The 26,526-nt window shown below is 57.8% G+C and overlaps 6 protein-coding genes across 7 annotated transcripts; 2 read left to right on the plus strand and 4 right to left on the minus strand.

The window, feature by feature from the left end:
- Positions 1 to 196: 196 nt before the first annotated feature.
- Positions 197 to 6,542, minus strand: LOC138685905 (uncharacterized). Its single transcript, XM_069786241.1, has 5 exons — positions 6,204 to 6,542; positions 5,841 to 5,944; positions 1,986 to 4,886; positions 1,408 to 1,616; positions 197 to 930 (listed from the first exon to the last, which is right to left on the minus strand). The coding sequence occupies exons 1-5, from the start codon at positions 6,379 to 6,381 to the stop codon at positions 861 to 863; spliced, it is 3,462 nt and encodes a 1,153-aa protein (XP_069642342.1). The 5' UTR covers positions 6,382 to 6,542; the 3' UTR covers positions 197 to 860.
- A 389-nt stretch (positions 6,543 to 6,931) lies between these two features.
- Positions 6,932 to 10,293, minus strand: IFI35 (interferon induced protein 35). Its single transcript, XM_069786243.1, has 9 exons — positions 10,132 to 10,293; positions 9,953 to 10,048; positions 9,503 to 9,661; positions 9,042 to 9,155; positions 8,582 to 8,726; positions 8,225 to 8,358; positions 7,817 to 8,006; positions 7,454 to 7,560; positions 6,932 to 7,211 (listed from the first exon to the last, which is right to left on the minus strand). The coding sequence occupies exons 1-9, from the start codon at positions 10,144 to 10,146 to the stop codon at positions 7,020 to 7,022; spliced, it is 1,152 nt and encodes a 383-aa protein (XP_069642344.1). The 5' UTR covers positions 10,147 to 10,293; the 3' UTR covers positions 6,932 to 7,019.
- Positions 10,294 to 10,989: 696 nt separating this feature from the next.
- On the minus strand, positions 10,990 to 13,425 carry RPL27 (ribosomal protein L27). Of its 2 annotated transcripts, none has more exons than XM_069786250.1 (5): positions 13,257 to 13,425; positions 13,072 to 13,154; positions 12,741 to 12,910; positions 11,984 to 12,094; positions 10,990 to 11,257 (listed from the first exon to the last, which is right to left on the minus strand). In XM_069786250.1, exons 2-5 carry the CDS (start codon positions 13,150 to 13,152, stop codon positions 11,245 to 11,247), a joined length of 375 nt encoding a protein of 124 aa, XP_069642351.1. In that variant the 5' UTR covers positions 13,153 to 13,154; positions 13,257 to 13,425; the 3' UTR covers positions 10,990 to 11,244. The 2 variants fall into 2 exon arrangements, with proteins under 2 accessions (XP_069642351.1, XP_069642350.1); XM_069786249.1 differs by having other exon boundaries at positions 10,990 to 11,080; positions 13,257 to 13,424.
- Positions 13,426 to 13,701: 276 nt separating this feature from the next.
- RUNDC1 (RUN domain containing 1) lies at positions 13,702 to 18,535 on the minus strand. Its single transcript, XM_069786245.1, has 5 exons — positions 18,128 to 18,535; positions 17,174 to 17,332; positions 16,705 to 16,903; positions 16,327 to 16,434; positions 13,702 to 15,335 (listed from the first exon to the last, which is right to left on the minus strand). The coding sequence occupies exons 1-5, from the start codon at positions 18,458 to 18,460 to the stop codon at positions 14,470 to 14,472; spliced, it is 1,665 nt and encodes a 554-aa protein (XP_069642346.1). The 5' UTR covers positions 18,461 to 18,535; the 3' UTR covers positions 13,702 to 14,469.
- A 171-nt stretch (positions 18,536 to 18,706) lies between these two features.
- Positions 18,707 to 21,184, plus strand: PTGES3L (prostaglandin E synthase 3 like). Its single transcript, XM_069786248.1, has 7 exons — positions 18,707 to 18,853; positions 19,305 to 19,418; positions 19,537 to 19,603; positions 19,930 to 20,028; positions 20,446 to 20,535; positions 20,646 to 20,699; positions 20,950 to 21,184. The coding sequence occupies exons 1-7, from the start codon at positions 18,846 to 18,848 to the stop codon at positions 20,959 to 20,961; spliced, it is 444 nt and encodes a 147-aa protein (XP_069642349.1). The 5' UTR covers positions 18,707 to 18,845; the 3' UTR covers positions 20,962 to 21,184.
- Positions 20,448 to 26,175, plus strand: AARSD1 (alanyl-tRNA synthetase domain containing 1). Its single transcript, XM_069786244.1, is given in 15 exon segments — positions 20,448 to 20,535; positions 20,646 to 20,699; positions 20,950 to 21,298; positions 21,300 to 21,443; positions 21,520 to 21,642; positions 21,722 to 21,881; positions 22,356 to 22,413; positions 22,754 to 22,910; positions 23,003 to 23,119; positions 23,812 to 23,942; positions 24,118 to 24,184; positions 24,379 to 24,470; positions 24,958 to 25,012; positions 25,592 to 25,686; positions 25,954 to 26,175. Coding segments are annotated over 14 exon segments (1,686 nt in total). The 5' UTR covers positions 20,448 to 20,535; positions 20,646 to 20,697; the 3' UTR covers positions 26,090 to 26,175.
- The last annotated feature ends 351 nt before the right edge of the window (positions 26,176 to 26,526 follow it).

Consider the following 26,526-nt stretch of genomic DNA (forward strand, 5'->3'; position numbering starts at 1 on the left):
TGCTTCTGCTCTCAAGTACAACTGTTAATTGTTGCCTCAGTTGTTCCCCTGTTCTGCAGGGCAGCTATGGTGATTTTGTTTGCAAAACCCTTAGCTGTCTTCTGCACTTTACTCTCTGTCCGGGTGTCTCTGTAGCCAGTTGGGATTGAAATGGGGGCCTGGGGTGATGGTAAGACAAGGCGTGAACAACCACTACTAAAAATGCAGGATAAATTTTATTTGTGTTTCTCTGCTTAGAGACTGCGTCCATGCCTGTATATTCTCATGGGAGGCAGCTGTCCTGGACGCTGAAAGCTGTTAATGCTCTCCCCAAGAGAGCATTGGGTTGCCTGCTGGCTCCAGAGCAGGTGGTGGGGAGGGGCTGTAGCTCAGGGCTGTCTGCTCAAGGACTGAAATGTGTGACCGAACAGCTGAAATTAGACAGCTCGGCTCTGGCAAAGGCTCTGGTGGTGGCTGAGCTGGAACCTGCCTGTAGCGGCCAGAGGTGCAAGAGGCTTCCAGAAGCTGGGGCTGGACTACATGGAGGCTCCCGCCCAGGTTTGGGTTATGCTGCTGAAAGCCATGCCAGGGCTCAGCCAGGAGCTGTTTTTGAAACAAGCTGCGTAACTGGCTGGTGAGAGCACACAGCCAGGAGGAGCTGGAGTTTCAGGGAAGCTCTGCTCCATGCTGAGGCTTGTGGGGGGCAGGGGTGGAGGTGCTGCTGTCACTAATGAGCAGATTTCTGGCTACCTCTGGGGACACAGGAGCTCCTTGGACAAACACCTGCTTTTTCCTGAACTGGCTGTGTTAAGCTGCAGTTTTGTCAGCTGGAAAGGAAGGGGAAGCAAAGGCATGGGCTGTGGCCGCTCAGGCACGGAGTCTTACGCAATGCCCAGTTTCTTCAGTACTGTGCAAACCTCACGGAGATACTGGGCATCTGGATAGCCATTCCTGTGGGGCAGAGAGGGAAGTGGTGTAAATCCTTCTGATGGTACTAAAACCACTGAGGGGAGCAGCAGTTTATTTTTGCCCCATCCCTTCAACAGGGGCCAAGGGTGCAAGTCCTGCTCCCTGGGAGCTGCTGCTGTCCCCAGGCACAGCTTGCACCCAGCACTGGCTGCAGAATGCTGTCACAGGAAAAGCTAGGAAAGCTGTAAGTGAACAGGGCCCAGAATTCTTGTCCATGGGGAACTTATGGGTGTGGGATGGGCAAGGGCTTTACCTCCAGCTGGAGTCTGCCAGGACTGGCCTGCCATACCACAGCTGCCCTGCAAGCTGAAGCAAAGGGAGGCACCAACTCTGCCATTGTGGGAGCCTGGAAGAACCACCCATGCCAGGATATGTTGAACTGGAGCCCATGGTTCTCCTCCTCTGACTGCTAAAAAAAAAACCCCCACACCTGGGAGCGCGGGATGAGCTGGGCCATACCTGGCTTTGCCTCCATCCCAGGAGGTTTTGTGTGGGATAAGGCCCCATGTCACTCTTTCCTCCCCATTGCAGGACTTGATCTGGAATGTCAGCCCATGCTCAAATGCTTTCCTCAGCAGCATTGCTGTCTTCTGCCCTTCCCTGTTGTCAGGCAGGAAGGCATAGAAATCCCCCCCTTTGTAAGGCTGTCCTGGGCGGGGGTCACCAACCTTAGAACAGGGAGAAAGCATTTTATTTTAAACAACCACCCAAGTCCTGTGCCTCAGAGTTGGCTTCTGAGATTCTGTCCAGCTTGAACATACACAGACAACTGTGGCCCCCATGGGCTGCTAGTCACTTTGAACTAAAACAGGAGGTCACATACTCTTCAAAAGCAGCGAGCTGCTCCCAGACTTGGTGTGGAGCTTTTTGCATTCCACGAGTCGATACCTCTGCTGCTTTGCATGTGGGCCATGGAACTGTAACTGCCCTCTCCCCTGCCGCCCCAAACACACACTCCCCCCGAACCTCAGCCACACTGACAGAACCCATTGCATGTCCTGCAGTGGGATGGGGAAGCCCCCGTGGTGGGTACCTACCCCTTGCAAGCCATCAGGGATGTTGTAGGCAATCTGGAGCGTTAGGTCTCGATAGTAGCCAGGCAGACTCTGAGACAGGGAGGAGATCTTGAATGTCCCTGAGATCTTGCGGCTCGGGGAAACCAAGGAGGAGCTGCAGCAAGCTGGCTGTGTACTGTCTGCTGCAAAACATGTCCTGCACAAGGCATGACCGCAGGGAGCCTGGCAGGTCACACCTGAGCCCTGGCAAGCATCACACTGGCCCAGAGGGGTCTTGCCACTTTCCTGTCCAAGGCTGGGGCCTCTTGTCTGCTGTGACGAGAGGTCAGGCTCCTCCTGCACATTGCTCCTGCCGGTTGAGAGCAGGGCCCTTTCCTGGCCCCTGTGCTCTGCTGCAGGCGACTGTTTGGCTGCAGCCTCAGGTGGGTCAGCAGCCATAGCCCTGTACAGCCAGGTGGGCAGGGAACGAGGAGCACCGTCTGCTGCAGGAGCTGCTGAGCGCAGCTGTCCCATCGCTTCATTCTGGCCTCCTTTGTTCTTGTCTCTTGCAAACTGGAATCTGTCTGGCAAAACCTGCTTTAGCCGTGCAACGTCAGGCTCCCCCCCAGACAGTTTTGTCTTCGGCTGCTCCTGGGACTCCCTCAGACCGGCAGGACTTGGCTTATCCGCTACACTGGGGCTCAGAAGGCAGCTTCCTCCTTGCACAGCCCCAGAATCAACATGGTCATTGGCCTCCTCCTGCCCCAGTGCCTGCTGGAACCTCCAAGGACTGGGGGACCTCTTTTCCTCAGCCTCTGGCAGCCGGAAAGCCCTGAGCACATCTGTGTGGTCTGCTTTATCACTTATGTTCAGGTGCTGCAGGGATGCCAGGCTGCCAGGAAGGGCTGCACCCAGCACCGTGTCCTGGCTTCTGCTTGGCTGGATGACACTTGAGGGCCCTGTACTCTCTGGTCCTGGAGACAAGGATGAAGACTTCAGGGCATGGAGCCTCCTGGAAGAAAACACGTGGAAGGCCTCAGTCACTCCTGGCAGCATCTCCTTGGGGCAGGCAAGATAGAGCTTGTACTTGTCTTTGCTGAGTCCAACCTGAGGGGAGTTTCCTCGCAAGAGGCTGCACAGTTCACTCAGGGCACTGTCATCTGGACCATCTACAGCGAGCTCCGAGTAGCTCATACTCTGACACACCAGGTCAGGACACTTCTGCACAAGAGCTTCCACCTTCCATTTAGCCTGGAAAAGCTTGCTCCTCTCCGCTGCCTGTAGTGTCAGCACAGTGCAGTCCCCAGTACGATGCTCTGAGATCTGCACACCTCCATGCTTGCACAGTTCATCAATAGCAGCATGGCAAACGTCTTTCAGGTAAGACCACTGCAGAGAGTCCAGGCTCATTTCTTCACTCACCCTACTGCCTTCACTGTCTGCCCTGCCAGTGTCTTGGGACTTGTCACTTTCCTTTGACCTTGGCAGGGAGAAGCTGTTGGAACGTCGCAGCAGAGGCCTAGATTCAGAGGGTTTAGGGTCTAAAGCAGAAGAGGTCCTTGTCGTGTCAAAGGTACTAGACGTGCTAGCGAGGGGGTGGTGCTTGATGGGACCTGAGCCTTTAGAGTCCCCAGGATGCTGCAAAGTGCTGTTTTCTTTGTCCCCAAAGGGAGACAGAGTCTTGTGTCTTGTAAGCCTGACACCTCCTTTCACATGGTCCCATTCTTTGGGATCCTTCTGCCTAGACTCTGCTGCTGACCCCAAAACCACATCTGTTGTAGAGACATAAGGCTGGTACTGCTGGGTCAGTGCTGTTGGGTCACTTGGACCTAGAGCATCTGTCTCTGGTAAGTGTTTTCCAGAAAGCTGCGCCTGTCCTACAGGTGGAGAGTCCTGATTCAGCAAGAGGCCCCAGCTGGCCTGAGACCTGTCAGCTTTCAGCGGGCTGAAGCTGGCAGCTAGCTTGAGCTCACCCTTCAGCTCTGGCCTGCCTGGGCTGAGCCTTGAGGTTGAGGTGTCTACAGGTGCTTTGGGCTTGTGCAGTGCAGCCTCGGTGGTGCAGGAGGTTGCTGGGTGTGAGGGCAGGGACCTGCTGAGCATGTCAACAGTGTGTGTGGCACCTCTTCTGGTGCTGAAATCCTGAAGGTACTGCTTGGCCTGGGACACATCAACGAGGTTTCCAATAAGATAAAGCTGCTTCTCATCCTCATGGCAGAGCAACTGGGGATACAGTTTCTGCAGCTCACGTGTCAGAGCCCTGAGTGTCTGGCTGTCCATATCCAGTCCTCCCTTGGTGATCTTTTCCTTGCGCAAGCTCACCTCCAGCTGCTGGTAAAGCTGCTGCAGGGCCAGGCGGGCCTGTTGCAAGGCGTCCATGTCCCCAGGCATACCTGCAGATGGTTGGAGGTACAGTATGACGATGCCATCGCTGCTAACATCTACCACATCCACACAATGCTGGCGTAGCACACCTTGGTACTCAGCAGCACAGAACCGCTGCAAGTACAAGTAAATGTCTGAGTCCATCACTAGGGAAAAGTCCTCCAGCTGTTCCACAGCTTCCCCATCCACTGGGTCCTGAGGTGATGGGACTTTAACTGCCTTTTCACACACCTGGTCCCAATTCGGCAGCTTTGCTGTCTCTCGTGCTGACTTAGTGGAGTCAGGCACTTGCTGATGATCGTGCCTTCTGGACTCTTTGGCCACATGGCTGGAATCTGGAAGGAGGATCTCTCCAACGGCTTGGCTCTTGAGGTTCAGGCTGCCCAGCAGGTCTCTGCTGAAGGCCTGCAGGTCAGTGAATTGTCCCTTGACTATGCAGTGTGTGTTCTTGGAGTCGAAGTCGAACTGCACATTACTGTAGCTTTTATGCAAGTTCCTCAGGAGGGTTTTGCCAGCAGGAAGCTTGCCATAGTCAACTATCATGCAAGCACGTATGAAGATCTGCAAGTAGACAGCAAGAGATAAACCCCCTTCCAAGGCACAGGGGCGGCAAATGCACCTGATGCCACAGCCCCTGCATTATTATGACAGAAGAGACAACATGACCTGCCACCTCTCTCTCTCAGCATCCTGCTTTCAAATGAGATGGGAGCATAACACAGGCAGGACTGAAAGACCCAGCCAGCCCAAGCAACTCTTGGACCTTGTACACATAAGTCAAAAGCTTTCTGCAAACAAGGAATGCAAGGGGCAAATTGCACAGAAATGCAGCCCCACTTCTACACCCTGGGAGCTCTGCAAACAACCCAAACCCAAAAAAATCCACACTAGCCCTTCTGCACCTGAAATGCAGTTGCCCTCTTACTCTCCCAGAGCTTCAGCTGCAGACCTTCAAGCAGTCTGGCACTGCAGGCTTGCAGAAAGGTCTGCAATGCCAGGCTAACTCCCATGCCCTTGTTTTCAGTGCTCAGACAGGAAAATGTGAGACATGGCTACCGCAAACTGGAGGAAGAGGCAAGAACTCTCCGGTGCCTCCTAGACACCAGCATGTCAGTCTCCTAAGCTCTCCTGAGAAGAAGCGTGTCCAGCTAATGACACGGTGTCCAGCTAATGACACGGCAGAGGCATTAACAGGATCCCCTGTGTGTCACCAGATGGGCTGGGGAAAAGTGCCCCTTCCCTCCAGTCTGACTATTCTTCCTTGCTTTGACAGGCACAAACACCAAACAACCAAGTGCACAGCCTGCCTGGCGGTCCCTGTGCTATTAGCACATAAAAAAAAAAATAATTCCTCATTTGAATATGAATAAAAGTGGATTTGCTTTAAGTCTAATTAAGATTAAAGGAGAGAGTGAAGTCTCCCTTCCCGAGCGTGTCTGCCAGGCACAGAGCCGGTCTGGGAGCCAGCTGGGGCTGTCACGGCCACACGGGCAGGAGCCGTCTGCTCCTTGCTACCTCATCGGGGCTCAGCTCCGCAACATGCGCCGTCACTTCCAGCGGGTACTTCTTCCCTCCGATCGACAGGACGTGATTCTTCGCCTTCAGGATCCTCTGGGCCACTGGGTGGGAAAAGCCATCAGGCACCCGCGCCAGCCCAGCCCCGTGCTGGGGAGCAGCAGCTCCGACCCTGCCCTGAGCATGCGGGGACACGGGGCAGGAGGGCAGGGGAGGCCGGGGAGGCCGGCGAGGCCGGGGCAGGAGGGCAGGGGAGGCCGCGGCAGGAGGGCAGGGGAGGCCGCGGCAGGGTGCTCGGGAGCGGGCAGAGCCCACGGGCCGTGCCCAGCCGCGGCGGCAGGCGCGGCCCTTCGCGGCCGTTACCTTCCAGCGCCTCGAAGGTGATGAGGGCGCAGGCCTGGGAGCCGGCCAGCACCTGGACGTCGGCGATCTCGCCGCCGCCGTTGCGGGAGCGCAGGAAGTGGATGGTCAGCTTGTCGGCCACCCTGTCGGGAGGCAGGTCGGCGGGGAGGCCCCCCACCCGCACCGTGCGGCCCGCCATGCCTGCGCAGAGAGGCCGCGGGCAGCCGGGCCCCACGCCGCCGCGACGGGGTGCGCCGGAGCCCCGGCAGCAGCTTCCCCCGCCCCGTGGGGCTGGGCCGCGGCCCTGGTCCCCCCCTCGCCGCGCCGGACCCTCACCCGCCCCGGCCGAGGCCCCGGCGCAGCCCCTGCCCCCGCCCGCCGAGCCCCGGCCCCAGCGTCGGGCAGCCCCCGGCACCGCGGCCCGGCCCGGCCCGGCCCGGCCTCGCTACCCGCCGCCGCCGCCGCCGCCGCCGCCGCCGCCGCCGGGAAACGAAAGCGAAACCGGGGCCGCCCCGCCTCGGCCGGCACCGCCCCCGGCCCGGCCCGGCCGAGCGCCGGGCCCTGCGCGCCCCGGCCCCCCGCTCAGCGCCGCGGGACGGCCCGGCCCGGCCCCGGTGCCCACAGAGCCCGGCTCGGGGGCCCGGCCCCCCGCCGCCCCCGTGCCGTGGAGGGCCCAGCCTCGCCCACCGCCCTTGCACGCCGGACCCATCATCCTCCCCGTCCCATCCCCGGCACGACAGACACGGCGCTCCTGGCAGATGCTTTAATTCCCGCTGTGCCCAGGGGCCAGCGACCACACAGAGCTCTGCTGTATCAGGCTGGTGGGGCTGGCCAGCGCTAGCCCGCGTCCTCCGTGAAAACGGCCACCCCGTGTTGTCCCACTGGGACGTAGGCGAGGGCGTCCACCTCTCCCCCGCCGCGGCTGGCCTTCTGGAAGTGGATCTCCAAGGCATCCCTCATGGGCTCCTCACCCAGCACGTCCGGGATCCCCGAGAGCAGGACGGTCCTGGGGCAGCGGGAGGGCTGGAACTGGGCAGAGCCGGCGGTGAGCTGCAGCAGGCCCCGTGGGAGAGCACGCAGGGAAGGGGTCCCCTCGGGGCACTTGCTGAGCAGGGTGGACTGCTGCTCTGCTCAGGGCTGCTCAGGCCGCTTGCAGGAACTGCACCTCGGGCTGCACAGCGGTGCGGGGAGCGGCTCTTCAGGAACCCCCACCTGTGCTGCGTCACCCTGCGCTGGCAGGTGCTGCTTGGTACCAGGGTTCCTGCCCTTACCTGCAGGTTAGTGATGTCTCCGCTCACACACGGTGATATTTTGAGCTCGTATCTTCCTTTCCCAATAAGCACCTGGATGTGTCCTCTTGCAATTAGCGGCTCTGCCACTGCAGATGAAGGGGAAAGCCCTGAGCCACCCAGGCCCCTGCTGAGCTCCAGGGGAGGTTACATCCCTGGCACAGACACCAAGGCTGGCACTGCCCAGCTCCAGCTCACCTGCACCCACACAGTCTCAGGGGAGACAAGACAGTCTGGGCTCACTCCGCCTTCCCCGCTCCCCACAGACACAGCTCCATCTGCTCTTGGGAGACAACCTGTGTCTCCCCCGGAGCCAGCAGCCCGACCTCAGTACACCCCACGCACCTCCGTCCTCCACGAAGGTCAGCACCACCTGGCCAGAGTCGTCTAGGAACTCCCTGCTCTCCACCTCGCTGCCCCCATTCTTCGTCTTGCTGAAGAAGAGCTCCAGCTTGTCCAGCAGTGCTTCCTCGGGGATGGCCAGGCTGGGCAGGTCAGACACAAGGATACTCCTGCTGCTCCAAGTCAGCCCGATCTGCGGGTGGCACAGGCTGGTCAGTGCCAGGACAGGGCAGGGCCGGGCCCACAGCTCGGCAGAGCTGCGGCACTAATGCGCTGAGCTGGGCTACTACCAGTCACCTGGCAGAGGCAAGCTTGGGTAGTGGCGGAGCAGGGCACAGCAAAGCTGGTGCGTGCCCAGGGCAGCTCTATGGTTCTCTGCAGTGCGGGGAGCAGTGGGCCCTCGGGACCTACCTCCAGGGCAGATGGCAGCAGTATATCCACTGGTGCTGCCTGCACTCGCACTCTGCACCGATCGAGCTCCTCCAGGTCCTCCCCGTAGCTCAGCTCAACCACGTGCTCCTTCGCCTCTATGATCCTCTGGGCCACTGCAAGCAGGGAGAGCCCCCAGTACAGGGGATTGATCGCCTGCTCCATAAGCACCGCGGGACAGGACACGGGGCAGCTAATGCCCAGGGGACAGGGGCATAAGCCCCATGCAATGCCAGCAGAGGGGGCAGAGCTCCGAGCCCTGGCCCAGGGAGGGGATACATGGCAGGCCCCAAAGCCGATCGAGCAGGACACCTGGCTGTGGCAGTACTCTTCTCTTACCTTCTGCCTTTTCAAAGGTGATGAGAGCTGAGCCCCCCAGCAGAGGGTAGCGGATCAGTGGGGTGAGCATCAGCTTGTTCATGTTGTCCTTGTTTGTCACAAGTCCCTTAAACACCATCTTCTTCTCTGGCAAGGCAGGCAGCATCTAGGTTTGAGTACACAGATAACACCTGGCGGAGACTGGACCCCGCACAGGGCCTGTCCCTGCCAATCCACAGACTAGAAACAAGCTCATGGCTCAAAATAAACAGCTGGAGAGCCTCAGCAGAGTCTCTCCTAGGAGCTGGCTGTGCCTGGAGTCCCAAAGCCATGACTGGAGCTTCTGGCCCTGACAGAGGAGACACCCACTAGCAGGAGATGTGTCAGTTGTCACACAGTGCCCAGCTGCATTCACCTGCAGCCTCTCCAGCAAGGCTCGCACCCCTTGCCAGTGGACCCAAGCGCCCGCACACACTCTTACCATCACTGGATCCTCCCAGAGGACCCTCTTCTTCACTTCTTCCAGTTTCTTTTTCAGCACCTGCTTCTCCTGCCTCAGTCTGTTCATCTCGTCCTTTGCTAAAAAAATGCCCACCTGGAAGGAAAGAAGGAGGGGGCAGTAAGGGAACCACCAGGCTGCGAGGGGCTGCAGCACCCTCTCTGTTTTAAACACAGCAACGCTCTTGGACTCGGCTCCATCCACACCGTTTTTCTGCTCTTGACTGCCTGCAGCCCTGCCCTGGCTCCTCGTGTTCGATTATAGCCCTTCCTCCTCTACTGTGGCACTAGCTTACTCCTCGGCACAGGCCTGATGTACGTGACATCCTGTGAAACCTCCACCAGGTCCAGAGCAAAGTGATCTCAGGGCAGGGAGCAGAGTGATGCAGCCCCACCACCCACCGCCACCTTTCCAAGCCCAAGACGAGTCCTCTGACCACCAACCTGGCAGGATCTGTCTTCATCTCTGTTTAAGGACATTTGTTGCTTAATATTTTTATGAAGAAGTTCTCCCTCTTTCCTCAGCTCTTGTGTCCTTTGCTCTACAGCTTCCTTGGCCATTTGTAGCTTCGCATGCTCTTTCTCCAGAACACTACAAAGTTCCTGTGAGAGGTGCCATCAGACGGTGAGACCCTACAGACTTTGCGCTCCCCCCCCCCATTGGCTCTCCAGCCCCAACACACGCAGCTCCTTTGGGAAGGAGGGCGGCTGCTCCCCGTGCAGAGCCCCGGACCCCGGTACAGGGTCTCTTAACCACAGCATACCCCCTTCGCCGCCGGTCCTGGTCCAAGAAAAACCAAGGCACTCAAGCTCACAGCCTGGCCCGGCTAGGGCGGGTCCCGGGGCGGTTCAGACACGACCCCATCCGCCTCGCACAGATGCAGCAGGACCCACCTTGCAACACTCGATCTGCTGCTGGACTTGCTCGGGGGTCACCTCCGGGAAGCCGTCCTCCAGGCTGCCGGGACTGGGCAGCCGGACAAAGGAGTCCTAAAGGCAGGAGGGGTCCTCAGCCACGCTGCCCTGAGCGCCTCCCCCCCCGCCCCCCAGGTGCCGGGGGCTCGGCCCCTCACCTCCTCCGCATCCATCCCCGCGGCGCTGGCGGCAGAACGGCGGCGGTGTCGGGCGGTGGCAGCGGGGGAAGCCCTGTCCGTGCGGAGGGTCGAGCACCGGGGCTGCCCTGCCTGCCTGCGGCTCCGCGCCCCCTCCCGCCCTTCGCTTCGCCTTTCCCTTTCGCTTTCGCGGCCCCGCCCCGGCCCCGCGGGGGGGCAGCAGCCCCAACCGAGACAGCCCGCGGGCGGGGCTGACCCGAAAGCCCCATCTTCCCACCCGTTCCCCGCTGGGCCGCCGCCGGCCCAGCCACCCTGCGCTCGCCCGCACCCTCTTCCCCGTGGAACTCGCTTCCCCGGAGCGGCCCAGCCCTCCCCAGCCCCAGCGGCTCAGCCACTTTTCCCCGCATCCCCCGGGATGTGACAGCCCGAGCTGTCCTCGACCCCCACCCCGTCCCTGCCGCAGCAGAGAAGGCTGGCGAGGGTGACCAGACATTGAACGGCCGCTGCCAAGTCACCACACAAGTCACCCTCTGCCTGGCTGTATGTCTCAGCTGGAGAGGAGAGGAGAGCAGAAGGCACCTGGGACGAACCATTCACCTTCCCTCTCCCAGGGACCACCGGGGTTTTGGGAATGAGCAGTTTCCAGCAGGGGCTGGAATGATGGAGATCACCTTGGGCAGCAGGGAGGGGAAAGAACGGGGATGCCCAAGGACAGTCCCACAGAGGCAGCAGGCTCACCCACGGCTTGGGCCCTACAATGCTCCACAGACGCTCTGAAGGCTGCAACGGCTTTCCCAGCTCTTATGGACACGCAGAGCAAGAGCATCCACACCAGAGAGAAAAAGGCCTAGCAACGCTTTTTTTTTATACAACAAAAAATGGTTTTTGATAAACATTTATTGATGCAACCTTGTTACACCTTTAGAACCGCAGCTTCTGGAAGAACCACTTATTCTTGCCCGTCTTGTATCTGAAAGAAGGGGAACACAACAGTTAACACTCCGTACCAGCGGGCAGCAGCACAAGACCTGCACCTGAGCTGTCCGTATCCTCCCACATGGGCAGGATGCAGCACCCGGCTTACCCGGAGTAATCTGCCTGGTCTCTTCAGCCTGGGCTGCAGCTAGACCTGCTCTAAACCTTTACACTGCCAAGGGAAGGAAACGCCAGCTTCCAGATTTTCTCCACAATCCACCTTGTGAAGGACACCCACGCTATGGCGGCTTCCACCCCAAGAGATAAGAGGGCAGCACACGGCAGTCCCGCTAGACATCTTGCATGGGGGGCAGCCATCAGGAGATGCCCTTGGAGAACAGCCCATGACCGTGGGCAGAGCGCTTTCTAACAGCCAACACCTTGGACTGCCTGCGAGACACCCTGCGTCCTGCTGAGGCCGCGCAGCTCCTTCCACTAAAGGAGTTTCTGAACAGAAAACTGAAAATGAAGTCTTAACCTGAAAATGAAGTCTTAACCTGGAACACTCCTGGGCAAAGCCTCAGTGCTGCCCTGTCCCACTATGCCCAGCGAGGGACAGCCGATGAACTGGTGGCGAGATGCCAAGTGATCTGTCACCTGGCACCCGAAAGGCCCCACTCGTGCTGGCATGAGGCTGCAGCATCATCATAAATGTCAGCCTGGGTCTACGGCTGTGGGTAAACTGTTCCCCATCTCAACCCACCAGCTCCCTGAAGAGACAGTTGTGTCAAGACACACACAGAACGTGAGGAGGAATGTACTCAACCAAAAATGTATTCAAGGAGGTTGGGGCAGAAGGGTCCAACCTGGGACTCACGCAGGCTGTGGCACAACCACACCAAGTCCTCGCCCCAGGGACGGGTGCTCACACCACTGAACAGATGAGCTTCCAACTCACCTCTCCTCAAATTTCACCTTGGCTTCACGTCTCGCTTTGCGTTTTAGAGCAGGGTCCCTGAACACGTCCTTATTGACCACTGTTTTGTCCAGAGGAATATCAACGGAATACCTGGGTGAGAGAGCGGCAAGGTTCAAAAGAGTCACGGTACCTAGCACAGGGATGAAAGCACAGCAGGCAGCCCGAACCAGTCAAATGCATGTACTAGTGCCAGGTTAAGGGACTACAGCTCTTAAAGTCCTCTCATTTCAGGAAATCACCAAACCACCACAGCATCCAATGACATTTAATTCAGCCTACACAGGAAACAGCTACACACTTCCCAAGAGATGAGCAGCTATATCCAGCACGTTGTATTTGGCAGCCTGCACCAACAGGAGCTCCAAGGGGACGGGAAGAAATGTCACTGGGCTACACCAGCTCTGCCAGCACCCCAGACCCTTATGACTGTCTCAAAGGCTCACCCACTGACACCCTGTCATCAAGAGGAAAGCGAGCGTGGCTGAAATGAGAGCCAGGTGCCTTATTTCAGAAGTTCACTAATACTTCCCCTCAGCTTCACACCCCCCAAGTCCCTGTTTTTGCAGAGCACATGCCCCGCGTTCGTTCAGCCGGCTAATTAAGAATCTCAGTGACTCCCAGCGTTCACCCGGAAGAACACTGCAGAACTATTATCATTGAAAGCAGACGAGACTTCTCTGGCCCTGCCAGCAGCAGGCTGCAGCCCCGCTGGCGGCACTCCTGTGGCCCCACTCACCGGGTGGGCATCAGGTGGTTGTAGTTGTAAACCTTCACGAAGGACTTGATTTTGGACCTCTTTGCGATCTTTTTCTTCCCCATGGCGGCAGTCACCTTCCGCGGGTAGCGGTCGATGCCGGCCACCAAAGCGTGGCTGTACGGCCGGTCGGAAGTGCCATCGTCGATGTTCTGAAACACACCGACCGCAGCCGGCGATGGCACCGCGGAGCGCCAGCCACCGCCGCGAAAGCCCAGCAGGGCCCCCCGTTTTGTGCGGACGCCTCCAGAAACGGAGAGCAGCGGCAACGCTCCGGCCTCTTGCCCGCTCTGCAGGGCGGCCCCGCGCTCACCTTCACGATGACGGCCTTGCGCCCCGAGTAGCGGCCGGCCAGCACCAGCACCACCTTCCCCGGCTTCATGAACTTCCCCATCTCTGCAGAGACAGCGCGCAGCAGTCACAGCCGGGCCCCCGACACTCCCCCGGCCCGCCGCCCCCGCGGATGGCGGCGGATCCCGCGGCCGGCCCCGCACTCACCGAGGCTCCCGCCGCGATGGCTCCCAGACCGGAAAAGAGAGCGGCCGCCGTCGACCTCTCACCTCGTGTCATGCGTCACTTCCGCTTCGCCTTCGAGGAGAAGGCCGCGCATGCGCTGGGCGACGCCACCGTTGCCGGGCAACAGGCGGCGGTGCCGGGTGTCCGCCGCGCCCCCCCCCCGGTCCCGTCCCGTCCCGTCCCCTCCGGTCTCCGCCACCCCCCGACCCCCGCGCGGGGACACACCGGCCGCGCGGCCTTCCCTGGTGGCCGCGGCAAGGCGGCCCGGGCCCGCTGCTGCAGCCAGCAGGGAGCGAGTCCCCATTCCAGCAGGAACCGCGGATCGCTTAAACTCAGATTATAAATATTACAAACCAAGCGAGCTAGCGCAGCTGCAGCACAAAGGCTAGTAACGAACGCAAATTAAGACACAGTCACTGCAGGTGGGTTCTCCACACACAAACACTTGCTAAAGCCATTTAATGCCTCCCCTATAAAACACTGGGCCACCGGTGCGCTGACCGTTGCACAAAAGCTTCAGAAAAGGAGCTCGGGGACTGCTGGACAACACCATGGGTGCCAGCCCCTCACCCAGCAGCTTGGAAGAACACGGCCGCTTCTGTGGACTGGGGAGCCACCAGAGGGTTGCAGCCCCCCGCATCTGTGGCCCAGCAGATCTGCCCCAGTTTTCTCATACGTTCACACTGGGGAGGGCAAGTCACTCACCACGGGGTGACCCCCGAGGCAACTAAACACCTGCCAGCCTGCCTCGCTCTTCCCGTGAGAGGTGTCTCATAGGGGCATCGTTTAGAGCACGAACTTTGAGAAATAACCATGCGGACGCAGCACAGGAGCTAAGCTGCACCTTCGAAGGGGCTTTCCCCCACCTGCAGGCTCCATGGCCAGGCCTCTACCACACTCGGGGCAGCCAGCCCCACACACTGAATGCTCACTGGCATCTGCTCACCAGCAAAGCAGTTTTGCTCTTCAGAGCTGCATAAAAGGGGCAGGGTGAGGTGCTGTAGAGCGCACAACCTCCAGCAGCTTTGCAGTGGCAGCCTTATAAGACACAGATTTCCAGCATCAAGACACCGTAAGATTTCCCTAAAAGCAAATATCAATTTCAAAGAGCTAAACTTGGTCTTAAAAAAGCCAGGCTTCTTGAGCCCAACAGCTGCCTACTTGTGGAAAATGGATGATCTACAATAAAAATACATCAAAAAGCATCTTTGATGTTTTTCAGCTGCCGGACAGCCAGGTCAACTGGGAGGTTGAATTTCAAGTTGCTCAGGCGACTGAGAATGTTCAGCGCACTCTCAAAGCCCGTGTTTGCCATGTAGCTCCATGGCTGGTAATGGGACTGTACCAGAGCTCCAGATTTGCAGATCAGATTTACCCAGGAGACCAGGCGCTGCTCGTTTAGCGCCATACACACCAGAGCTTTCAGTTCAGAGTCTGCACTGCGCTTGAAGGGGTCGTGCTCCGTGAGTACAGTGTGAATCGCTGTCAGCAGGCTCTGTTTGGGGGTTATGGCCACTCCTCCTGTCACAGGCAAGGCAAAGGACTGGGAGAGCTTGCGAGCCGGGGATTCCACAAAGGCTTGTCCGTTCTTAGTGTTGTAATACTTCACAAAGAGCTCCCAGGGGTGCATGGTCTGCGGCGACGAGGTGAATGCAGGAATCAAGCACGCGATGGGTGCCAATACCAGGCTCATTCCTTGAGAGGAGGCATAGAGCCCGTGAGCCATCAGGTCTCGCAAAGCAATGGTCAACTCCTTCCGCACAGCTAGAGTCAGCTCATCTCTGCCTCCTAAGGGAATGTCCTGCAGATCAGAGGAACTGGTAATGTGGTCCTCCAGCTGGTGTTTCACAGCTAGCTGCCTCACCCGCTCTACTGACAATTCCAGTTTCTTAATTAAGGGGGAATAGTCCTTGTTGGCTTGGTCCTTCTGCCAGAGGGTGCGAGGAATCTGACCAGTAGCACAACCAAACTGACTCACAGCAAATATTTGTAGCACAGCAAGCATGCGACGCATGAGGTGCAGGCCCGTTTCTCGCATCTTTCTGGCATCTTCTGGGTTCACTGATCAGGTTAGAAAAGAGAAAAATACTCTCATTAAGGAATCAACAGCTCTGCTCTTCCATACACACAAAGGGAGAGCAAATGTCTGCTCGCCCTCTGCCAAGGACTCTCCTCCTCCTTGGGAGCTTTTGTCACCAAGACTGATGCTACTTTTTCTAGTTTCAAAGCACTGAAGCCAACCAGAAAAGCAAACATTTGCATGGCCTGTTCTCGACAATCAGGTCATCTTACAAAGAAGAAATCCTACAACAGCTTTCCTAGTGGGCGTATACACAGCGAGGAAAGATCATTCTTTAGACACGATGACATCACATGGGTAATTAGGAGATACCAAAACCTTTGCTGAAGCAGATCATTGCCTAATTTCAAGAAGCATCTTGTCTCAGCAGGCTAACATACACTGCTTACTCCTGATGCCATTACTAAATTCAATTTGCAAGAGTAAGACCCAAAGTCCATCTGGGCCAGTATTCTATCTCTGACTAGCAGCAGATGCCTCAGATTACAAGAGGTAAAGGTCTTGTAGTATTTTCTCTAGTATATTATTCTAGCTCCAATAAATTCATGTGCTAAGTAGGTAAGTCTCAAATTATAAAGAACACTGAATCCATCCAGCTCACTGTACCTGCTTGCAGAGCTAAGAACTCAAAGAGCATTAATTACAGTCCAAGACCAACAGCATGTACAAGACAAGGCTGCTCAGTCTGTCTGCATTTTGCACTAAGTATCAGAAGTCCCTTCTACTCCTGATCTCCGCTGAGGACCAATCCCACCCTCTAGGCCGCACATTCAGGTTCTGTGACTACTCTAACAAACCCATGGAGGTAAGTGGACACAGGCCTTCTGTCAGTGGGAGCAGGAAAGCACAGAAACCAACTGCCAGGAAAAAAGCAAAGCAGCCTAGCATGACTGGATGCTGGTTCACGCTTGCTGAACCTCAAGTAAGAGACAGCAAGAGCAGTGCGGAAGCTCTGAGCCAAGCAGTGCGCACCTCTATTTCCAGAAGGCCGTGTATTTGGTTTGTAGGAGCCACCGCCATCTTTTCTGCCTGCACATTCACAGTGTCCGTCTTCCGCCTTACCAGAGCTTCCAACTTCATCTAGAACAAGAATTTCATGTCACACTATTATCTCACACTTGTGCATTTAAGCTGTGTATCCCAGGTATTAAGGTCAGTATTCCTTAGACCTCTCTGCACCGTTTTTGTCAGTCTCTCGTTCTCCCCACCATCAGTTCAGAGAGATCTGTACCTCCCTGTGACCCAGAGACTCTTCCTGCATCCTCTGACATCTGTGACCTCCCTCCTCATGACTTTTGTCAGGAAATTACAAAGCAATTCAATCTGCTCATCTAAAAACTCAGCACTGACCCTGAATGAAGTTGATGAACATTTCGAGGTCCCTTATCTGTGTCTTAAGTTGCTCCACCAGCTGCTCCTTCACCCTGGCTGGATTAACAATCTGTGCTATGGCAGCATCCACACGCTGTCGCAATTCCTCTGGAGAGAGCGTTGCAATATCTTCACTCAAGTCCATGTCCAGCTTCTTTATCAACTCATTTATAATCATCTGCAAAACACAAGTTAGTAGCATGATCTCACCATGTGGCGCTGCTGCCCATGAACTTCAAAATACTCCTTTACCCACTCATTGCCTTGGAGACAGGCCACCTTTGCTGCACATAGAAAACTGCAAAAGACGACAGGTTTACACATGCAGATGAACTACTGATACTCTACTACAGCCAGTGGTGAGAATTACGGACTGACCAACTCCGACAGTCGGTAAGAGGCTCACAAATGCTACGAAGTACAGGCAGAAGGACTTTGCAAGCCTTACCCGTTGTCTTTCCATAACCACAGACTGTGGCAGAGAATCATAGCTGCCCTCTTGGTAAGCAAACGTCTCCAGGTCATCCAGCTGTGTCTTGAGCTGCAGGATCAGCTCTCTCTGCTTCTCCTTCTGGACCTCAATTTGCTCCTGCTTCTCTTGCTCGCTCTGAAAAAAAGTTACCAGTAAATAAAATTGAAGATTTATTGTCATAGCCAAACCCCAGAGAACAGGATCACGGTATGAGGAGTGTTTCCCTCAGTTCATACACTTAACCAGTGAACACTGCCTGCCAGTCTGAGAGAAAGATATGCCTGAACATCAAGGAGAGGTACCAGCCGCATCACCTCATCTAACAAAGGAAAAGCCTCTCCAGACCTCCTACGCCCGAGCCCCGTCTCACAAGGCTGGGATCCAGAAGCACTGTTGCAAGTCGCCAAATAACGTGTACGTATCAAAGATCCTCTGAGTCACCGCCGTGCCTGGGAGTGGAGCAGTGACTCCCAAAGCAGGGCTTTAACGCACGTCCACGCCAGCTGGCTCCAAGTTGTCAGGGACCCACACGCTCCCGTGACTGAGCTTCATGCAAACCTGCCAGCCTGGTCTCTCCCCGGAGCCGGCCGCAACCCGCAGCGGAGCGTGCGGTCCCTCTGGATGGCACGGCATTAGGTGGCCGCCGCAGCAGCCGCTGCTTGCCTCGGCCACCGAGCTCCCCCTCCGCACGTCCCCACCGCGAACAGCGGCACGGTCGCCGCCAACGGGCTCCAGCACGCCGGACGCACGTACCAACCCCGGTGCGGGCGGCACGGAACAGAAAATCGCCCCACACCGCCGCCCGAGAGGAGACGGTATTCTCCTCGCCCCGGCAAAAGCCGTCGCTCTGCCGGCACCGGGGCCGCAGAGCCGGCTCGGCACGGCCCGCGCCCCCCCGCCCCGGCAGGGGGTCACGGCGGGCGCACTCACCGGGGCGTCGCCGAGGCCGTGGGCCAGCGGCGCAGGGCAGCCGCGGAAGGCGAAGTCCTCCAGGTCGCGGAGCAGGCGCTGCTGCTCGGCCGGCCCGGCCCACGCCACCTGCCGCAGCCGGAACTGCACCTGGGCGAAGTGCGAGGCCAGCGCCAGCAGCGCGCCGTGCAGGCGCCGCCGCTCGGCCCGCAGCCGCGGCACCGACTGCGGCGACCCGCCCGCCGCCGCCGCCGCCTCCTCCTCCTCCTCTTCGTCCTCCTCCGTCGCCGCCGACACGGCGCCCACCGGCGCCCAGCGCTCTCCCGGGCCCAGCGGGCCGCCCTCCGCCTCCATGGCTGCCGCTACCGGCGCCGCGACGCCGCCGCCGCCATCTTGCCGCCGCGACGCGGCGCGGGGTGGGGCCTAGCGAGGGCGGGGCGGAAGCGGGGCGGGGCCTGCGCGGCGCCAGCGCGCCCCCCGGCGGCCTGGCGGGACGGCTGCGGCGGGGCCGGGGGTCCCGGGGGTCCCGGGGGTCCCGGGAGTCGCGAGGGTCCCGGGGCGCGTGGCCAGGCGCGGGGCGCGCCCACCGCGGGGCGGCGCTGGGCCGGCGACCGGGCCGCGAGGTGGCCGCGCCACGCCAGGTCCGGCCCGGCCGATCCCCGCTCCCGGCCCCCGCTCCCGGCCCCGCCGCCAGCCGCGCCCCCGGCCCGAAATAGCGCGGGGCGGGGCCGGCACCGCCATGGCGAGGTGAGCGCGGTCGGGCCGGACGGGACGGGACGGGACGGGCAGCGCCCGGCACCCCCGCGCGGCGCCCTGTCCCCGGGGCAGTGTCCGGTCAGGGTCTCGGGCGCCCGCCCCGGTCCCGGAGCCTGAGGCAGCACCGGGCAGGGCCCAGCGCCGCGGGGCCCCGGCCGGGACCCTCCAGCAATGGCAGTGGAGAGCGAGGGCAGGCCGGCCTGCCGGGCCTCCCTGGCTGCCGAGGCGAGGGGCCGTCTGGAGGGTGAGAGGGGAGAGCTGCGTGCCCACCGCCCGGGCCCTGCACCCACCTCGCTCTCGCTGCCAGCCCTGGAGCTCGGCCCAGGCAGGGTACATGTTTGGGGCACCTTCCTTGCCCCAATTCCCACCCCGTGTCTCGCACGGTCCCTGTGGAGTGCTGCTGGGCACCGCGGAAAAACCTGCTGGTCTGCTCTTTCCCAAGGCAACCGGCAAAGACACTGTGGTACGACCGCCCACGGTACGTCTACCTGGAGTTCTGTGTCGAGGACAGCACAGATGTTAAGGTCATCATTGAGGACCAGCGGTTGGTGTTCAGGTGAGCTGCCACTGCCCTGCCAACCAGGGACGTGGCCCTGAACTGGGGGTGGTCTGGGGGATGGGGCACGCGTGGCCTCAGCCCTCTCCTAAACCAGGCTGTTACGGTGTTTTGGCAGTTGCAAAAATGCAGATGGTGTGGAGTTCTACAACGAGATCAACCTGTATGCCAGGGTCAACTCCAAGGTGAGGCTTCCGCCCAGCAAACTGTTCTCTGACAGCCTGCATCGGGCTCAGAATTAAATCCAGCCTGTGCAGTCTTGAGCAACACCGCTTAGCATTGAATCCTGCCCCTTTCCCAAGAGCCTGAGTGGGGTCAGCACAAGCCTGTGAGCCCTGACCCTGGGCCGGGCACTTGCAGTGCTACCTGGGGCCAGAAACAACCTGTCTCTGTGGTTCTGTGTCCCCCACAGCCTGAATGCGGCTGAGCTTTAATCCTGTGTGTGTCTGCAGTGGATTACAGAGAGGATTCTGGCAGACACTGAGATGTGGCACCCCCAATCTCTTGGCAGGACTCACGGGAGAAGCGCTCCGACCGCTCCATCACATGTTTTATGCGGAAGTGGAAGGAGAAAGTGGCCTGGCCCCGTATCACCAAGGAGAACATCAAGGTGTGTGTGGCCCCTGGCAGCCAGGACCAGCCTCAGCACATGTGCTGTCCCCACACAGCACCTCATGGGTCCTGGGGACCAACCTGCCCCCAGGACAGACACCGAGGGCCCCACGCGGGCATCCCAACACAGAGCTCCCAAAGACCCCAACCTCACGGTCACTGCCAGTCCATGGACCTCTGCCGTCCAGGAAGGACGCAGCACCCCTTTCCCTCGACACAGGCGGAGTCAGGACCAGCACCCACAGATGAAAGGACACACTCCCCTTCCTGCCCTGCCCCAGCCTGCCCAGTCCCCTCGCCTGAGCAGGAGCAGTCTGCGCTCACCCCACAGAGCAATGCCTGGGCCGTGAGGACAGGGCTGCCCGGTCCCCTCCGTGCTGCTCCCTCCCTCAGGCGATGCTCTCTCTGCCCACAGCCAGCCTGGCTCTCCGTGGACTTTGACAACTGGCGAGACTGGGAAGGGGACGAGGAGGTGGAGAGGGCCATGGTGGAGCAGTATGCAGAGGTGAGCCGGGCTGCAAGCCTTGGTGTCCCAGGGCGCGTGTGGGGTGGGTGCTTGGGATGGGGGTGGAGCTAGGGATTCGGAGTTCCCACAGCCGTTTTTTTCCCATCCAGCTCCTGGAGAAGGTGACGGACAAAGGTCCCCCCCCGGCCATGGACGACCTGGATGTAAGTATTGCCTGCGAGCTGCTTCCCCCAGGCGCTGCTACACGCTGCAGCCGCCTCCGCCGCACCGCGCCGAGCCGAGCCTCTGGCCCTCCGCTCACTCCGGGACGCCGGCAGCCGCTCCAGCTGCTCTCCTCGGGCAGCCCGTCCCGGGGCCCGCCGGGGACACGCTCCCCAGGGCCGCCCGGCCGGTACCGGCCGCTGCGGCCGGGGGCTGGCCCCTTCCCTGGCACCTCGATCCTCCCTCCCGCAGGACGACCTCTGAAGCCCAGGCCCCCGGGGACGCCGCGGCCGCAGAAGGCTTCCCGGTGCGCCGGCAGCACGCGCCGACGAGCAGCGCGGGCAGGGCTCTCCGAGGAAGCGGAGCCGCCCCGGCCGGTTCCCCGCCGAGCGCAGCGGACCCCGACCCAGGGCGGCGGGAGCCGTCCGGTCTCCCCGTGCCGGTTACCCGCGCGGGGCACGGGGCAATAAACGTGAGCTGCCGCCGCCGTCTGCTGTCCGCTCGGGCCGCCGCCGCGTCCTACCCCGCCGCCGGCACCGGCAGCGCGCGCCGCGCGTCACCCCGCAGGCCCCGCCCACCTGCGGCACGGCGGCCGCCAGCCCCCGTGTCCCTCCCCGGCCGCCGTCGCCGCCAGCCCCCGTGTCCCTCCCCGGCCGCCGTCGCCGCCACCAGCCCCGTGTCCCGGCCGCCGCTCCTCCGCCGCCGCCATGGTGTTCCAGTGCCAGCGGGACAGCTGGGCCCGGCAGGTAGCGGCGGGACGGGCGGGGCGCGGGGCGGGCGAGGCGCGAGCCGGCCCTCACGGCGCCGCCGCCTCTGTCGCAGTTCGCCACCAGGGTGGTGTCGTGCCGGGCGGCGGAGCTGCGGCCCGAGGGCGGCGGGGAGCCGGTGCGCGGGTTCCAGGTGGTGCTGGAGGACACCATCCTCTTCCCCGAGGGCGGCGGGCAGGTAGGGGCCAGGCGCGGGGCCGGGGCCGGGGCCGGGGCCGGGGCCGGGTCGGCGGCGCTGACGCCCCTCGTGTCCGCAGCCGGACGACCGCGGCCTCATCGGCGATGTGCCGGTGCTGCGCGTCACCCGGCGGGGCCCCGAGGCCGTCCACTTCGTGCAGGAGGCGCTGGAACCGGGCGCCGAGGTGCTGCTGTCGCTGGACTGGGACCGCCGCTTCGACCACATGCAGCAGCATTCAGGTCTGTGCCCCGGCCCGACCGAGGGGCGTCCGGTAACACCGCGCTGCAGGGGCGGCCTCGCCTGGCTTCACCCGGGCCCCGGGTGGGGGGCCGAGGAGGGGGGCCCTCAGTGCCCAGCTTGTCCCCACCCTGGTCGGGGATGGAGGAAGCTTGACAGCTCCGCACACCCAGTCCATCCCGGGGCTCTCCTCAGCTTGGAAGCAAACCCACCGTGAACAAGTTTGGAAGGAAGAGTTCAACCTGCTTCGAAGTCTTCAGCGCGCCATGGTGCTCTCAGGGTCCCAAGGCCCATGAGGCAATGGCTGACTCTTCTGTTTGCTCCCAAGCAGTAGCATAAGCCCCACAGCACCGAGCACGTGGCTGGGCATTTGCAAATGTCAGGGGGAATGTCAGCAGCAAACATACAGTCTGACTGAAAATCTCTTTTCCTATGTCTGGTGGCACTCGAAGCTGTTGCTTGCACCTCTCTTCCAGGACAGCATCTCATCACTGCCATCGCAGAACATATGTTTGGATTCAAGACAACTTCATGGTGAGCAGGAAGAAGGCTTCTTGTTTGGCCTGTGCCACTGTGCTGGGCCGCAAGGAGCTGAACATTGATAAATCAAAAGCAGTTTGCCCTTGGACATTTCACTCGAGCTCAGAGGGCCTGGGAGAGGTGACTGAACTGGAGAGAAGCTGTGCAAAGTATTTGCTCTGCCTTGTCCTTCTCCAAGCGTATGCATCTGGTGATCTGTAAAAAACAGGGAGAGGAGTGAAGTATGTTTTGTTTCAGTCGTCACGTTCCCAGCAGTGGGATGGCACTTAGGGCTGCACAGAGGGACCTTCCAGCTGGTCTTAGCTACAGCAGCGGATGTTCTTCATCACTGCAGGGAGCTGGGCCGTCAGCGAAGTGTCATTGAGCTGGACACCCCCTCCATGACAGCAGAGCAAATAGAGGCCCTGGAGAGGAGTGTGAATGAGAAAATCCGGGAGAGAGTACCTGTGGTGGTAAGGGAACTGGCTGCAGATGACCCTGAAATTGAAAGAGTGAGTGGTGGGGAGAGAACTGATGATATCTGTGGGACCAAATAACTGTGGCATGAATGTCACCTTGTTTGCCACTGTCCTCCTTTTGCTAGGTGAGAAGCCGTGGTTTGCCAGATGACCACGCGGGGCCAGTGCGAGTTGTTGACATCGAAGGCATAGACTCCAACATGTGCTGTGGGACGCATGTGTCCAACCTGAGTGACTTGCAGGTGGGGGGCTGCAGCTGAGCTGCCTTTGGGAGCCTCGCTCCGCACATTCAGACCTAGCACAGCAGCAGTCCCTGAGATCCAGGGTCTGCTGGAAATTGTCCCGATGGTGAAGGGGAAGCCCTGTGCTGGGTGAGCCCCAACAGGGCCTCACACAGGTCGGCAGCCTTTGTCCAGTCAGGCTCCTTTCTTTCTTGGTAACGGAACTCAGCCCTTGTCTGTAGTGATGATATTTTCTGAACTGCCAATGCCTCTGTGGAGGGCATATGGTATATTGCCAGTTTGGCGGTGCATTGCTGGGTTGCTAGCCATTTGTTCCCTCTGCTTAAAGCTCTGATATTTTTGAGTGTTTGTCATGAATGAGAAATCCTCTGTGCAGAGAGGTGGAGATAAAATTCTAGAGCTGCCTTTAAGTGCTTCTGTCTTTTCAGTCGTTTGTTGGAGTCTGTATCCCAGCAGAGACGTCCAGATACACTGCAGAGTGCAGCCAATGACTAGCAAATTGTATTAATTCCACTGTATTGCCATCCTTTTTTTGTGTGCGTATGTTGATCTTATGGCTGATTTTAATTGGTTTATTTTCACTGGCAGAGAGCCAATATGCACAACAAGGCATAGTCTAGTAGGAACTGACCACCTGTGTGAGTATAAGCAAAGTACAGTTCTTTTCTGACCAGGGTGATTTTCTTTTTAAGGTTATTAAACTCCTTGGCACAGAAAAAGGGAAAAAGAACAAAACCAACTTGGTTTTCCTGGCAGGAAACAGAGTGCTGAAGTCAATTGAACAAAGTCACAGTACTGAGAAGGCTCTAACGTCACTGCTCAAGTAATACCCTTTCCACTTTGATTATTTCATCTTTACTATTCCGTCTGACACATACCATATAGGACTTCGGGTACATCTATGCGGTGGTTTTTATGATGTTACTTGCTTTTGCTCCTTTAAGAAATCCTTTCTTTGTCCTCCAGAGTGGCGATCCAAATTCTCCTTTTTCTTTCAGAAATGGACCAGGTGAGCACATAGAGGCTGTGAAGAGACTGCAGAGTTCTGTGAAACTGCTTCAGAAGGTATGAGGATGGCTGAGAAAAGCAGATGGCGGCTGCTTCCTGTAGACTTGCGCTTTAGTCATGATAACTGGGAATTGAATCGTAGACATCAGTTTTTGTTGATATTATGAAAACTGCTCCCATCTCTGGGAACTCAACTCAGTGTTCACACTGACTTCTCCATCTGCAGTACAATTTATTTGCTTTTCTTTCAGAATAACTTGAACCTGCTTAGAGACATTGCTGTTTTGATAGCCCGGGACTTCAAGAGCAAACCTGTTCAAAGTCAGCTGTTCGTGTTACACAGGTATGTGGGAGTTCAGGGAAAAGGGTAAAATGGTATCTTACACATTTTATGGCAGTTGCACCTCTCTGACACCTGTTCAGGCTTGTTTCTCAAGGAAGAATGTGAACAAGGTGAATAGAATATTAAACTGTCTCACCCTGCTGGAAGGTTGTGTAATTAAAGGAATGAGTTAGTAATTCAGTCACTGAATTCTTCTGGTTTTATAGCTAAGAAATAACTGTGTCTATCTGATTTCTCTCTGCCCTTGATATTTTCAAATAAAACTAAGGAGCTCTATTTCTTAAAGATAAACACTTAAATAATTTCTAATATGTCCACAGGAATGTGCAATGACGATTTAGATATATAGAAAAAACCTAATCTGCATCCTCACAGCAAGAGGCCAAAACCCCAGGCCTGATCAGGCTTTTGGTTTCTGATTGATGTTTTGGACTCTAGAGGGGATTTTTGCTTCTTTATGAAGTGTTGTTTTTACCCATTCATACAGGAAAGAGGGTGACTCTGAATTTATGAATATCATCGCTAATGAGATTGGATCAGAGGTGAGTCACTGATGAAGACTAACCTGACACCACTGGCTTCTTCATTCAAGCTGTAGCACAGGCAGGGCTCAGCTTCTGTTTGTACCATAGTCACAAGGTACAGGTCTGTTTCCTTTTAAAAGTTACATGAGGTTATTGTCCCCAGCAGCCTCAGTCTGCAGGAGAAAGCTCAACAGTCAGCAAATACAACAGTGAAAATTCAGAGCGCTGTAGAAGAGCCTGTCCCTCAAAGAGCTGTACGGAACCTCATCAGCTGTTTTAGAACAGAATAGACTAGACTAGACTATTTCAGTTGGAAGAAACCTACAACAATCATCTAGTGCAACTGCCAACCATATCCTTTTAACTTAGGATACCCCAGTACCCATTCTGTCCCTCCCAATATATGGTTGAGCATAAAAGGTTCAAAAGCCCCTGTCCCTTTTACTTTCTTCAGATTGAGTCTCTGTCTCAGTAACGCACAAAAACTTCTGAATTGTTTGCATGCTTGGATGGGTCCTGTGGCCAGCGTCTCTGTCCTCTTCCCAGACAAAGAAGGCACTGGTTATTCTGGAACAAGGTCCATCTCTCTGTCCACAGGAAACCCTGCTGTTCCTGACTGTGGGAGATGAAAAAGAAGCAGGACTCTTTCTTCTAGCTGGACCTGTTGAAGCAGTTGAGAATTTAGGTCCCAGGTAACATGTTCTATGGTTTCTTTAAAATTAGTAAGAATTCTAATGTTGCAGACTAAGCAGCTGAGCAGTATAATTAGGGCATGGATCCTTGTTTGCTCTCTGGAGCACATTCATAGAATCATAGAATGGTTTGAGTTGGAAGTGACCTTAAAGATCACCTACTTCCAACCCTCCTGCCAAGGGGCACCTTCCACTAGACCAGGTTACGCCAGGTCACTCTCTTCTCTGCGAGTAAGTGTCCTTCAGCCTGTACTGTTGTTACTGCAGGGTGGCAGAGCTGCTGGGAGGCAAAGGAGCTGGGAAGCGAGGCCGCTTTCAGGGCAAGGCAACCAAGATGAGTCAGCGAGGAGAAGTGCAAGCTCTGCTCCAGGAATTCATCAGCCGTCGAAGCCCTGAAGCATAAGAAACAATGCTCAAAGTAGGGTTGTCTTCCCTGCTTTGCATAAGCTCCACTAACTTCTCTTCCAGAGAATAAAGACATAAAAACAACAGCTGGTGTGCATATGCTCTGTGTGAGCCGATTTGGTGCTCATGCAAAGTTGGGGGAGGGGATCTGCTGTCCACACTTTGCTGCAAGGGTTCTTTCATTTCCCCAGGCAAATGGTACACATTCTAAAAGTAGTCATTATTTAACCATTTTGTAGGCTTCCTAAAACCAAGAGAGGGGCCCTCCTATTTTCAGTACGCTGTGGCTTTTTACTTTGTACCAGTTGCTGGGGAGTAATTGATTTGTGAGCATATTTATTTATAATAAGCTGGATGCATTTTAAAAAATCAGAATACTGGTAAGAAGCAGAGGGTTTGAGTATGATGTTTGCCAACAAGTGCAGAGAAAATGAA

This window comes from Haliaeetus albicilla, chromosome 7, assembly GCF_947461875.1.
Source record: "Haliaeetus albicilla chromosome 7, bHalAlb1.1, whole genome shotgun sequence".
Taxonomy (NCBI): Eukaryota; Metazoa; Chordata; class Aves; order Accipitriformes; family Accipitridae; genus Haliaeetus; species Haliaeetus albicilla.

Excerpts from the sequence above, each read along its gene's own strand:
- PTGES3L (XM_069786248.1), top strand. Across the intron at positions 19,604-19,929 it reads ATGCCAGGGTCAACTCCAAG|GACTCACGGGAGAAGCGCTC; the intron begins GTGAGGCTTCCG and ends ATCTCTTGGCAG. Across the intron at positions 20,536-20,645 it reads TGGTGGAGCAGTATGCAGAG|CTCCTGGAGAAGGTGACGGA; the intron begins GTGAGCCGGGCT and ends TTTCCCATCCAG.
- RUNDC1 (XM_069786245.1), bottom strand. The coding sequence starts at position 18,460 with ATGGAGGCGGAGGGCGGCCCGCTGGGCCCGGGAGAGCGCTGGGCGCCG. Across the intron at positions 16,435-16,704 it reads GTTCATCAACTTCATTCAGG|ATGAAGTTGGAAGCTCTGGT; the intron begins GTCAGTGCTGAG and ends TTCTTGTTCTAG. Across the intron at positions 15,336-16,326 it reads ACGGCCTTCTGGAAATAGAG|TGAACCCAGAAGATGCCAGA; the intron begins GTGCGCACTGCT and ends TAACCTGATCAG.
- IFI35 (XM_069786243.1), bottom strand. Across the intron at positions 8,007-8,224 it reads TGCTGCCATCTGCCCTGGAG|ATCGGGCTGACTTGGAGCAG; the intron begins GTAGGTCCCGAG and ends TGCCACCCGCAG. Across the intron at positions 7,561-7,816 it reads GACCTTCGTGGAGGACGGAG|TGGCAGAGCCGCTAATTGCA; the intron begins GTGCGTGGGGTG and ends CTTCATCTGCAG.
- RPL27 (XM_069786249.1), bottom strand. The coding sequence starts at position 13,152 with ATGGGGAAGTTCATGAAGCCGGGGAAGGTGGTGCTGGTGCTGGCCGGC. Across the intron at positions 12,911-13,071 it reads GCAAGGCCGTCATCGTGAAG|AACATCGACGATGGCACTTC; the intron begins GTGAGCGCGGGG and ends GGTGTGTTTCAG. Across the intron at positions 11,081-11,983 it reads AAGGTGAAATTTGAGGAGAG|ATACAAGACGGGCAAGAATA; the intron begins GTGAGTTGGAAG and ends CCCTTCTTTCAG.
- LOC138685905 (XM_069786241.1), bottom strand. The coding sequence starts at position 6,381 with ATGGCGGGCCGCACGGTGCGGGTGGGGGGCCTCCCCGCCGACCTGCCT. Across the intron at positions 4,887-5,840 it reads CGGAGCTGAGCCCCGATGAG|ATCTTCATACGTGCTTGCAT; the intron begins GTAGCAAGGAGC and ends GTCTACTTGCAG. Across the intron at positions 931-1,407 it reads TGGGATGGAGGCAAAGCCAG|GAATGGCTATCCAGATGCCC; the intron begins GTATGGCCCAGC and ends TCTGCCCCACAG.